Source organism: Zalophus californianus, chromosome 6, assembly GCF_009762305.2.
Source record: "Zalophus californianus isolate mZalCal1 chromosome 6, mZalCal1.pri.v2, whole genome shotgun sequence".
NCBI classification, from domain to species: Eukaryota; Metazoa; Chordata; class Mammalia; order Carnivora; family Otariidae; genus Zalophus; species Zalophus californianus.
In genome coordinates, this window is record NC_045600.1 from 141668726 (window position 1) to 141681729 (window position 13004).

The 13004-nt window shown below is 41.8% G+C and overlaps 1 protein-coding gene across 1 annotated transcript in view; it reads right to left on the minus strand.

Annotated features, from left to right (window-relative positions):
* IQGAP1 (IQ motif containing GTPase activating protein 1) overlaps nt 1-13004 on the minus strand; it is a 103359-nt gene that overhangs the window by 39577 nt on the left and 50778 nt on the right. The window contains exons 10-15 of the mRNA XM_027569682.2: nt 9217-9380; nt 8324-8408; nt 7440-7603; nt 7076-7236; nt 5525-5649; nt 3965-4128 (exon numbers count right to left, since the gene is read on the minus strand). Coding sequence (XP_027425483.1) covers nt 3965-4128; nt 5525-5649; nt 7076-7236; nt 7440-7603; nt 8324-8408; nt 9217-9380 — 863 coding nt within the window. The remainder of the gene's footprint in view (nt 1-3964; nt 4129-5524; nt 5650-7075; nt 7237-7439; nt 7604-8323; nt 8409-9216; nt 9381-13004) is intronic.

Genomic DNA, 13004 nt, shown 5'->3' on the forward strand with positions numbered 1-13004 from the left:
GGGGACGTGCACCCCAATGTTTATAGCAGCAATGTCCACAATAGCCAAACTGTGGAAAGAGTCAAGATGTCCATCGACAGATGAATGGATAAAGAAGATGTGGTGTATGTATATAATGGAATATTATGCAGCCAGCAAAAGGAATGAGATCTTGCCATTTCCAACGACGTGGATGGAACTGGAGGGTGTTATGCTGAGCGAAATAAGTCAATCAGAGAAAGACATGTATCATATGACCTCACTGATATGAGGAATTCTTAATCTCAGGAAACAAACTGAGGGTTGCTGGAGTGGGGGGCGGTGGGAGAACGGGGTGGCTGGGTGATAGACATTGGGGAGGGTATGTGCTATGGTGAGTGCTGTGAATTGTGCAAGACTGTTGAATCACAGATCTGTACCTCTGAAACAAATGATGCAATATATGTTAAGGAAAAAAAGAGAAGAAGATAGCAGGAAGGGAAGAATGAAGGGGGGGATGAACCATGAGAGATGATGGACTCTGAAAAACAAACTGAGGGTTCTAAAGGGGAGGGGGATGGGGGGATGGGTTAGCCTGGTGATGGGTATTAAAGACGGCACATTCTGCGTGGAGCACTGGGTGTTATGCACAAACAATGCATCATGGAACACTACATCCAAGACTAATGATGTGATGTATGGTGATTAACATAACAATAAAAATTAAAAAAAAAAAAAGAATTGACACCAGTCTTTTAGAAACTCTTCTAAAACCTAGAAGAGGAAGTAATGCTTCCCAGTTCATTCTATGAGGCCAGTATTACCCTGATACCAAAACCAGACACAAAGATATCACAAGAAAAGAAAACGACAGACCAAATTTAAATTAAGCTCTTTTGCTTGCTAAATTTAGAACTCAGATGATTATTTTTAAAACCACTCCCAAAATGGCTCAGAGGAACTGCTAAGCTGAGGCCTAAAAAAAGCCAATTCTACCAAATATGCAGTCTACATGCAACACAGCCCAGCAGGGTTAAGCAAATTTTCCTCTAACCCGCCCCCTGCCCCCTTTCTCCTCCTTTGATGAACTCTGAAAGTTATTCCCCAGCAAAAGGAAATGCTTCAAACTCTAGTCACATCCTCTAATTAACTGTCATGACCCAAACAAAAGGAGCAGTCAGGCTTACAGCACGAGTGAGAGCAGGTACAAGTTATATCCTCCAACGACTCTTTCCTTTTTTAGAGGTTTCCTTTTTTAGGGAACCAGAGCTAGCTTATTCTCCCAAATCCCACTCCTCTGTCCGTCAGATGTAAGATTCCTTCTGGACTTAAATGGTAGCAAAAACAAAGGCCACCACCACTGGCCTTCCCAAAACCACTGCAGCCAGGCCCCAAGTTAGAGATTCGGAATCAGCAGGAACAGAGTTAAAGCTTAGGAATCTGTATTTGTTATCAAAAATGACTTTTCAAGTGTTTTAACAATCAGCCAAGTTTGGGAGGCTCTGACCCAAAGGATCCAAAATTAATATCAAAGACAGAGAACTCCATTTACCACTTCCTGCAGCCAACTGATCCCTTTTTCTCAGTTTCCTGACTACACAAATGGGAGTTGTGTTTCAGATCACTGACATTCAGCACAATCATGTGCCTCCTAAATGAAACCTAGTACTTGCTATACTTATAGGATTAGGACATGGTAATGCCAACTACTCTCCTGACAATGGAATCAAAGGGGACCTATCAACATGATAGTATTTATTACACACAACTCCTCTATCCCAACCCAAACTTAAAGAGCCTGCAGAGGTGTGAGTGTATAAAAGCTCCAATAACACAGAAGCCCTGGTCTGTTTTTCTATCTTTGTCTTCCCAGAAAGAAGACATGTTGCTGACCCCTTAAATTAAGAATTTCTTTTAGAGGGGCACTTGGCTGGCCCTGTCAGTAGAGCAACTCTTGATTTCAGGGTTGTGAGTTCAAGCCCCACATTGGGTGTAGAGATCACTTAAAAATAAAATTTAAAAAAAAAAAAAAAAAGGAATTTCTTTTATTTCTTCTGCTTGCTACCAGAACCTCATTGTAGGGATCTTCTGAGTCAGAAAAGGTGTCATCCCGGGGCGCCTGGGTGGCTCAGTCGTTAAGCATCTGCCTTTGGCTCAGGTAGTAATCTCAGGGTCCTGGGATCAGGCCCCACATCAGGCTCCCTGCTCCGCGGGAAGCCTGCTTCTCCCTCTCCCACTCCCCTTGCTTGTGTTCCCTCTCTCGCTGTGTCTCTCTCTGTCAAATAAAGAAAATCTTTAAAACAAACAAAAAAAATTTAAAGAGAAAAAAAAAGGTGTCATCCTCCCAACAACAGATTGTTATTAGTTAGGAAGAAACTAAAAGGAGATCTATCACAATTAGAAAAACAGAAGTAATCATGCCTTAATCATACAACTACTATCTGGGGGCCTACTATATACAAAACAACTTCCTACTCAGCAACATGATAAAAAGAGGTATAAATCTTGTCCATTTCCTCAACCAACTAGCTGAGGTAAGACAAACTTTTTTAAAAGATATGTTTGTGTTACAATCACCTACAAAAATCTCTGTGTTCAGAGTAGCATTGCTCCTGATAGCCATTAAGACAGAAACAACCCATGTCCATCAACTGATGAATGGCTAAAATGTGCTATAGCCACACAATGGAATATAATTTGACAGTAAAAAGAAATGATATACTAATACATGCTACAACTTGGATAAACCAAGCTAAGAAGCCAATTACAAAGGACTACATGTTGTATGATTCCATGTACACAAAATGTCCAGAATAGGCAAATCCATAGACAGAAGTAGACTGCTGGTTGCCTTGAGCAGGAGAGAATGAGAGAAAATGAGAAGTGACTAATTAGTGGGAGCCAGGTTTCCTTCTAGGGTGATAAAAATGTTCTAAAATTGATTGTACAATTCCATGAAGACAAAACACCACTGAATTGTATACTTTGAAATGCTGAGATCTATGCTACGTGAATTGTATCTCAATAAAGTTGTTATAAAAACATGTCATTATCTACTAAAGCTTAACACATGTGCATTCCCTATGGCCCATAAATTCTACTTCTAAATGTACACCTAATAAAAATGGTACATATATTTACCAAGAAACATGTACTAAAATATTCAAAGCAGCATTATTTGCAATAGCCAAAAAGTGGAAAACAATCCAAAATTTCCAACGACAATCTATAACCACAGAGTGGGATAGTACACAACAATAGGAATGAATAAACTATTGCTTCTTACAACTGCACAGATGAATTTCACTAACATTGTGAAATTAGGCAGAAGAAGCCAGATACAAAAGAGTACATAATGTATGTACTTATATACCATTCAAATACAAGTCAAAAACAGGCCAAAAATCAACCGTGGTGTTAAAAACCAGGATTGATTACCAGCAGGTGGGGCAGTGGGGGATGGATGAGGGCAGAACGGGATGCATCAGACAGTTCTGTCAAGCTTTTCATAATCTGACTACCAATTACACAGATATGCTCACTCTTGAAAATATATACAATTGTATACTTACATAACTTATACATTTTTTGGATCTTATACTTCAACACAGAATTTACTTAGAGACACAAGAGGGGGGGCACCTGGGTGGCTCAGTTGGTTGAGCGTCTGACTCTTGATTTCGGCTCAGGTCATGATCTCAGGGTCATGAGATTGAGCCCCACGTCAGGCTCCATGCTGAGCGTGGAGCCTGCTTAAGATTCTCTCTCTCCCCCCCCATCACTCTCCACCCCTTCCCTCTATTGAAAAAAAAAATAGAGCGAGAGAGAAATGTCTACAACAAAGGACCACAAAAAAAAAAAAATCCAGATGTGTACTGTCACATCTCATGTCCCTCCAGTGCTCTGAATCTAAAGGTATCCAGGAAACAACCCTACCTACCTCTACCTTGGTTCCAGAAAGGATGAAGTTCTCTGAACAGAAAGGAACAATTTCACTGCCACTCACCTGGGCTTTCTCTCTCTTTGCTCTGATCAGTGTGTCTTGGTAATGCTGGGCCACCTCTGTAAGGACTCCCTCAAGTTTGGCCGCAGGAATCTGCAGGGCCTGTAGAGTCTTTTGAGCATCACCTTCATCCAGGGCTTCATTAATTAAACCAATGGCTAAAATCCCTAAATATGAAAGGACAAAGGTTATTTTTTTAATTAAGAAATTATATAAACAAATCAATTTTTAAACATGCTAAGTAATCAGAAATCCATTCAAGCATTATCATGATTCAAATTATAATTTGCCACCTATAGTATTAAGCAGCATTTAAATTTTTTGAAAATTTAGGTTTGTTTCATTTAAAATAAACTCCCTAGTATCCATACTCCCATTGAAACCTCAAGTCTCTGTTGTATTTTTAATTGCTCTAATGTGAAAGTAAAGAGAATTTTGATAAAACTGGCTTTAATAGTATAGCTTTCAAGTACATTCCAATGTGTGATCAAAACCATTTCTGATTCACAAAATGTTAGAGTTCAAGGGATCATAAAAAGTCACCTGATTCAACATCTTTAAGTAAAGATGAGGCTCAGATTTCTTCCTCGAAATTCCACTGTACAAGCGGAGGCAGATGCGACCCCAGGGCTCCCCACCCTAAGGCAAGGCTCTTCTCACCAAATCAATGGAATATTTCTCACAGGAAATACAAATTAAAACTAGAAATATTCACTCCTCAGGTATATCAGGTGGCTGTGCTACTTTTGTAAAGATTCTGTGGTATAATAAAAACTTGGCTGACCTTTGACCCCAGTTCCTGGGAAGGAGCCTCGAACCTCCATTAGAATTTCCTAAATGATTGGACTATCTGTTATTCAGGCTTCTAGGACCCGAGTTTATACTAACAAGGTGGGCGCCTGGATAGTCTCAGGATGAGGGCTGATCAGGCTGGAAAGACCAACCATGTGATCAGAATACCAGGGCTTTGAGCCCCATGATACTGTGGTATCAGCCCAGCCTATCTATCTCCAGGGAGGGGAGCTGGACTGGAAAAGGAGTTTAATTACATGGCCACTAGTCAATCCTTCACAATCATCCTTGAAAACCTCCGGCTTGTTATAAAACATTTAAAAATAACAGATCATGTTCAGGGGCGCCTGGGTGGCTCAGTCATTAGGCCTCTGCCTTCGGCTCAGGTCGTGATCCCGGGGTCCTGGGGTCGAGCCCCACATCGGGCTCCCTGCTCCGCGGGAAGCCTGCTTCTCCCTCTCCCACTCCCCCTGCTTGTGTTCCCTCTCTCACTGCATCTCTCTCTGTCCAATAAATAAATAAAATCTTTAAAAGAAACAACAACCAGATCACGTTTAAGTCACCTCCTGGAAACTTAGTTCTTATTACATACATACCCAATTATAGCAGTTGCCTGATGTTTTGAAAATACCCAACCTTAGTTTTTTGTCACACACACACACACAATTTCCAAAAAATCTTTCTAGGAGTAGTGTTTAGAACCAGTTCATGGGATCACACACATCTTTAATAGTTTCATTATTTGAGGGGATGGTTACACAGATTACTCACTCTCATGTTCCTCCTGCACCACCAGATTCACATGGTCCACACAGGCCTGGATGTCATTCCACGTAATAAACGCATTATTTTCTGCGTGTGCCTGAGTTTTCAGTTTCATCAGCTCATCGAGATACCTGCCCCATTCCCCCAACAAAAAAGACAATGAAGTGCAATGTAAGAAAAGGGACCTTCAGGATTACCAGGGATGACAGGAATGGGAAGACTGGAGACAAAGTATCCAAAGAACAAAGACAGCTAAGGTACTCCCATAGCTTCACATATTCTAGAGAACAACTCTGAGACTGAGGAGTTACCTTCAACAAAATGTGAAAATATAAGGATATCACTTATTCTTTTAAATTTTTTTGTTTTTGTTTAAGTAATCTCTACACACAATGTGGGGCTCAAACTCACAACCCCAAGGTCAAGAGTTGCACGCTCCTCTGAGCCAGCTAGGCACCCCCAGAATATCACTTGTTAACAGTCTGTTACATGTTCTAAATTCCAGGTATCACCAGCTAAGAATCAGAGGCAGTATCTTAAGCAATTCCTCTAAAGACAAGAAAACAAGGCCATATACCAGCTAACAAAAGTAGAAGGAAGGATAAATCAAGATATCATCCTTAGGGGAGCCGGGCTGGCTCAGTTAGTACAACATGCAACTCTTGATCTTGGGGTTGTAAGTTCAAGCCGCATGTAGGGGCTTAACAAAACAAAACACAGATATCATCATTAAGTAACTCTTATTGATAAAGTATTGATTTAGACAAGGATTATCAACTGGGATTAAAAATATTAGGTGATTGTTAATGGGGAACTGGACATTTTGAGGTGCAAAGGTGCAAAAAGAGATTATGCTAAGGGAAAAACATAAATATAGGTAAGACTCCCTGATTCAAGGATCAATCTTAATATCTCTAACGGTGACACAAGTAGATTTTATATGCCTCTAGTTAAGAGAAACTAGTAAATAAATACACAAACCAAAAACACTGACTCGATCTTGAAAGCCTTTAGATCTAATTTCCAATTCACAGAAATAAGCCAAATATCAGGAAGCAACCAGAACCAGAAGGTGGAACATTTTATAGGACAACTGGTCCCATCTCTTTAACAAGTCAGTTTCATGAAGAAAGGCACAACGCTAGAGTAAAAGATACCTAAGTGGTACAAAAGTCATGTAACACATAGTCCTGCACTGGATCCTGGTGTGAAGAAACCAAGTGAAAAGGACAGTTTTGGAACAAGTGGAAGTATGAAAATGGACTACGTTCAGCAGATATTTAAGAAGAATTCTTTATTTCATCAGGGTATAAGATAGTACTATTTTGGCTCGATAATAAACATCCTCATTGTTTTAGATAAGCATACTTAACATATTTAGGAGTGGAATGCTATGACATAATTTACTATAAATCCTCCAGCATAATAAAGAATAAAATGAATCAAAATAGAGAAAAAAAAAAAAAGAAAAAACGATCGCACACTAAAGTCACAATGCCTGACAAGAGGAGAGCTGACACCCAAAAATGGATCCCATCTACCACTCTGCGCACCCACCTCTGAGAGTTTTCTTCTTCGATATTGGTAAGGCCTGTCACCGAACTGCTCAACTGTTTCCACACTGTGTTCATGTCCCCCGACTCCAGTGCCCTGTTGATCAGGGCCACGGATGACAGCATCTCTACTGCTACAGACAGCTCAGGATGGGTGAGGCTGTGCTGCACAGAGACGGGGAGGGGGAGGAGGTGAGGATAGACATTCTTGGATACCGACAGAAGTCAGAAGTTCAAGTAAGCCATAAGCAGTCTAAGTTTCTGGTTTAAAAAAAAAAAAAAAGCCCCGCCAACCACACTGAGAAGTGGGTGTGAAGTTCACTTCTACTCCATTCTGCTCACTAACAGGACAGGTTGGGCTGACTTACCTCAGGACTCTGTTGCTGCAGCGTAACCAGCTCTTTCTGATAAAGATCGGCCGCGAACGGATACACCTGGGGCAGCTGGGCCTCAGGATTCATAAGCTCCAGAACAGTCTTCTCAGCAACACCCTTCTGGATGGCAGCGTTGATTGCTGCCACAGCTGCCAATCCTGAGTAGAAAACAGGCCAGAAATGCAGCTGGCTTAGGAAGCCCCCAGGGAAAGTAGAGGCGGTTTTCACAGGAGAAAGTTATATTCTGCGGATAAACTATTAGCCAGGATGTTTGAAGTGGAGCTTTCATCTTTAAAAAACAGCCCCGCACTTTGTATGAAGGTGAACTGTTGGCTATGCCAACTATATCCCAATAAAGCCGTTTTCCACTCCAATTCATCCTGCAACTCTCCTTCTAAAACATCTCTTCCATACCATGCAGCCCGGAGAATCAAGGACCAGCTTCTTAAGCAGCCATTCAAAGGTTTCCACAGTCTTTCTAAGCCTTTATCTTATACAACTCGGCCCCAAATATCTACAGAAATTTTATTGTCACCACTGTTGCTTCAATACATCCTTCATCATCTGTATCTCTGCTCACACTTCCTTTTTCTCTCTGCCCATGTTGGCAACATCCTTCTCTCTCTTCCACCACCCAGATCTCACCCAGCAAACCCCTTAAGTCTCACCGCCTCCAACGCTCAAGTGCTTCCAAGCCAAAGTGAGCCCACGTGGACTCCAGTTCTACTCAGAAAACTAGAGGAGCTCTCCTGCCAAAGGCCCCTGGTACTCAATTATGGCTAGCAGGCTTGGGGTGGGGGTGAGGAGTGACAGGATCTGACCTCAGATGCCCCAGTGGACCTAAGCCCTACTCAGGATCTCAGGGAGTGGACTCTTACTTTTCTGATACTGTTGGGCAGCACCGTTTGCAGCATCCACACCAGACTGGAGCTCCTCCTTCTGTAGGGGATCAGCCTGACCACCCTGAGGAAAGCAAAGAACATTTATGTGAAGATTCTCGTGCCTGTGCCTCCAGGCCTTACAGTGGTTATCTCAACAGTAGTCAGAGGGACGAAGAACCATGGGCCCTAAATGACAGCGTCAGGCTACGTGCAGAGAAAGCGGCAGTCCTAGTGAGAGCCAAAGCCCCTGCCAAATACGGCAGAATGGCTTTCCAGATACCAGCACATAAAAAAAGATAGTTTGTGAGAAGCATCAAAATATTGACATAAGATATTTAGACTCATTAGCACATTAATGCTGCTTACTTTGGCCAATATATGCTGGGAATCTGCAAAATGTACACTTGTTTGTCCTCATTCAGACAAAAAAGAAAGCCACTCATATTTGTCCTACAAACCCCACTAAGTACAATTCCACAGTCTACTCTTACTGCACGTTACGTGCTTTCCCAGTGCTGGCCAGAGGAAACTAGTTGACATTGGCTTTCTTTTAAGTAGAAAGTCCTGAAGTAAGAATGTGAAAGAGATTCAGGTTTTCCCCCATGGCTTTGAGTTGGGGAATTAAGAAGGATGCTTCAAGTGAAGGGGTGGTTAGGTTCGGAGGGCAGGTACTACTTGTTTAAGAGGGTTTACAACTGGAAAAGCGAAAGGGGACTAAAGACAATGTGTTTCTTACCTGGGGATATCTTAAAAACCTACATTCATATGCAGGAAAAAAAAAGTCGTACTAAAAACTATAGGTTATAGTCTAACAACAGGGGGAAAAGGCCAGCACGGGATCCGCATGGATATACGTGAACGCCCACAGGTGCGGCCCACCACACTTTTACCTGTCTTTTCTGCTGCCTATCACTCAGGAGCTGCTTGAGGTACCAGTCCCCGTTCTGCTGCTGCAGCCCTCGAAGGCCCAGAGCTGGAGACTGCAGGGCCTTGAACAAGGCCAGTGCCACGCCCTGCTCCAAAGCCAGGTCCACACTTGCTAAGGCGGAAGATGCTGCGGAGAGGAAAAGGCCACCGCTTATGAAAACACTGGGTGAGCATCACAGCCTAGAATACTTTTCCTTCCCCACAACCAAACTCAATTTCAGATGAGGGAAATATAGATCAGATGGCCTTTATTCTGGAATATCACAGAAGCACAAGATCTTGGGATTGGAACAGGACCTTCAAGTCCTCAAGTCCAGGGGCCCCCAGACGGGCTGTTCGTCAGTTAACAGATTCCTAGAACATGCCTCAGGCCTACTAAAAAGCTGCCAGATGTAGACACCTTGGCACCAATGTGGGGTAGCAATATAAGACGCACCAATCCAAACCAATGCATGTCTAAATGCCCTCTAAACGCCAAGTTGTTGTCTAGATGAAACTACTAAACAGGAGGAGGTTTCTCCCACAGCAATTTACATCTTTGAGCAATTTTGCTTAAAAAAACAAAACAAAAACAAAACTGTGAAAGCTTCCACCCTAGTGTTGATGCTTGAAAACATCCAGTCCCGCTTTCCCTCTGACAGTCCACCCCAGACTAAAGAGCCTTCATTCCTTCTTAATAGCATCAGTCTGAATCCCTTCATTACCCCGCTACCTCCTGAACACATTCCACCAGGACCGTGAGGGCCCAGAGAGCCAAGGGTGGTCTGACCGCGGGGAATGGTGGGGGCTATCTACGCCCTCTCGATACACTCTACTTCTCGTCAGAGAACCTGAGGTCACACAGGGTCTTTTAATATCTGGCAGTGAAAACCTAGATGTTCCTTCATCTGAAAACAATAAAGACAAGTTCCCCACAGTGTTGTTAAGATTAAACGAAATCACATACATGAAAGCACTTTGGATATTGCAAAATAAATAAGGTATTAGGTTGGCAGTCAGAAAAAGGTATTTTCTGACTTCAAAAATAATAGCCAGTGGCAAGTGATCATTACTGTATTATTTTCAGTTTCCCTATTTTTATAAGAGAAAACAGAGTTCTCCCTCCATGCTCCACCCAAGGGATCTGATTTTATCACCAAAGTAGCAAAACAAATCAATAACAACATACTAAAAATAAAAATATTTGGGGCAGAGCAGCACTTAAAAATTTTAAACGTTTTAATGTTAGTAAAGAAAAAAAAGAAAAAGAAATATAAAGTGTTAAAAGGAAAATTTTAAATCTCTGGATCTATAGTCTCACTGTAGACTCCTGAGAAGACTATTCACACCTCTCCAATGATTACACCTGCAGTTCAGCTAACTCATCACCACACCAAGGTGAAGGCTCCTTGAGTCGTCCACGTGACCATTAGCCAACTAATCATCCATTCCCTCAACAGCATTTACTGAGCACCAGCTTTGTGCTGCAAATAACAGCTGTGAACAAAACAAATGATCTCTGTCTCGGTGGAGCTTTTACAGGAGTGGGGACAGAAAAGAAACAAAATCAATACAGGTAAACAACCAGGCTTTTTCTAGGTATGCGATGTAGAATCTCAGATTATCTATCTACAAAAGCATCTAGTCAATTATGCTTTTACTAGAAGCATACTTACTACATAAATAGGTAAATATTTAAATAAACATAACATTCACACTATTAAGATAAAGTTTAGAACATTATTTAAATACTTTCTTCCACTAAGCTTTAACTAATTTTCCGTGTTCTACAAAAAAAGTAAATAAAAGCTTATTCTCATTTTTAACTATTTGGCCTGCAGCTTTCTCCCAGGGCAGTGGCTTCAATGCTGGTTTTCATACCCTCAGGGAAAGAATCTTATCTTTAATTATGTTAAGATAATTCCTGGGGCGTAAAGTTCCCTTATCTTCCTAGCACACAACTTTCTCTTGCCTTCAGACTTGGCTCTACGATTAGGAAAAGACTGTCACTCTCTGGGGAATCCTGCCCTATCCTCACCTTATCTATCCAGCGAAAGTTCTTATACAAACCTCCAAGGAGAAGACATTATTCCAGTCTTTTTCTATGACTGTACCTCATACACCTTTGATACATTGTTCTAAGCAAGTTCCCCTGAAATTACTCATTTGCATGTCTATCTTCCCTACCACGTTGAAAGCCACTTGAGGGAATTTTTTGAAAACAAGTATTTATTTATTTTAGAGAGAGAGGAGTGGAGAGGGAAGGGCAGAGGGAGAGGAAAAGAAAGGGAAAGAATCTCAAGCACAACACAGGGCTCGATCTCACGGCCCTGAGATCATAACCTGAGACCTAGTTGATGTTTAACCCACTGAGCTACCCGGGCGCCCCTGAATGGAACACTTTAAAAACATACAGCTATGTCTCTTCCCCGACAGGTTTATAACTGACTCTCACAGACTTAGCCAGGTAAAGCTACAGTGGTTATAAAATCCTAAACAACATAGTAGGAAAAAAACACCTTTGGGCGCCTGGGTGGCTCAGTGGTTAAGCGTCTGCCTTCAGCTCAGGTCATGATCCCGGGGTCCTGGGATCGGGTCCCGCATCGGGCTCCCTGCTCAGCAGGAGGCCTGCTTCTCCCTCTGCCTCTCTCTCTCTCTCTCTGTCTGTCTCTCATGAATAAATAAATAAAATCTTAAAAAAAAAAAAAAGAAAACCCTTACTAAACAAAGAGTGTTTTATGCAGTGTACACAGCAGGAAACATGCCGGACTTCCTTCTCACAGAGACAACTATTGCTGGCTTAAATATTCATACAGATACAACACAACACATCACCCATACGTGAATGCAACTATTACTCCGTTCAGAAAACCATTATCTTAAATGAACCAGAATGGAACAGGATACAAAGACTCCTGGTCAGGATTTAGAGCCCCTGATCATACGGAGCTCGTAGAATCTTATAGTCTCTCTAGTTATTCTGTTCCAAGTATTGGTTCAAGGGAGAGTGGGAGTCCCCAACCCCCCAAATAAAAAGAGGGGACCAGGATTACTATTACTGTTGTAATTATTATCCTGAGCAAAGCAAGGTCAAGCCTGGTTGAAATCAAATAAGCTCTTTAGTTCTTTTGGTGAGTCTAACCATTACACTAGGAATTACAGGGATTTCAAAAGAAGCAGAACTCCTAAGTAATCCGTACTAGGAGTTTATATAGAGATGTCAGAAACAAAGGCAAGCAATAGAAGACAATATGTAATTGTGTAGAAAATTATGTAGTTGGTTTATAAATGGCACAGGAGAGCTGGAATGGGGCAGCTGAGAACTGAGCTGGACCGTGAAAGACTGGATAATTTGGGTCAGGTAAGAGATAAGGGATGAGGGCACTGTACTGAGAATACACGATTAGCAAAAGCTATGATAATGCTAATGTTTACTGAGTACTCACTAAATACCAGGCAATTTACATGCATTATCTCACCATCTGCAGAACAAGTCTGTGCCACAGGGGTCCCATGTCACAAAGCTATTAGTAAGAAGCCAAGAGACCAAGTTCCTGGTCTGAGCCACTCCAGAGAGGGATTCTTTCAAGAGTCATGAAAGGAACAGAGTGAATATGGGAGACAATTAGGCAAATGAGTTTGTATAGAGAGTTGTATGCATAAAATACTGCATAAAAAACTCCCCTAGGCTAGGGGTCTGTTTTGTCCTGCAAGTGATGAGGAACCAATGCAGGTTCTTTAGCGGGAGAGTGACAAAATGAAAATGACACTT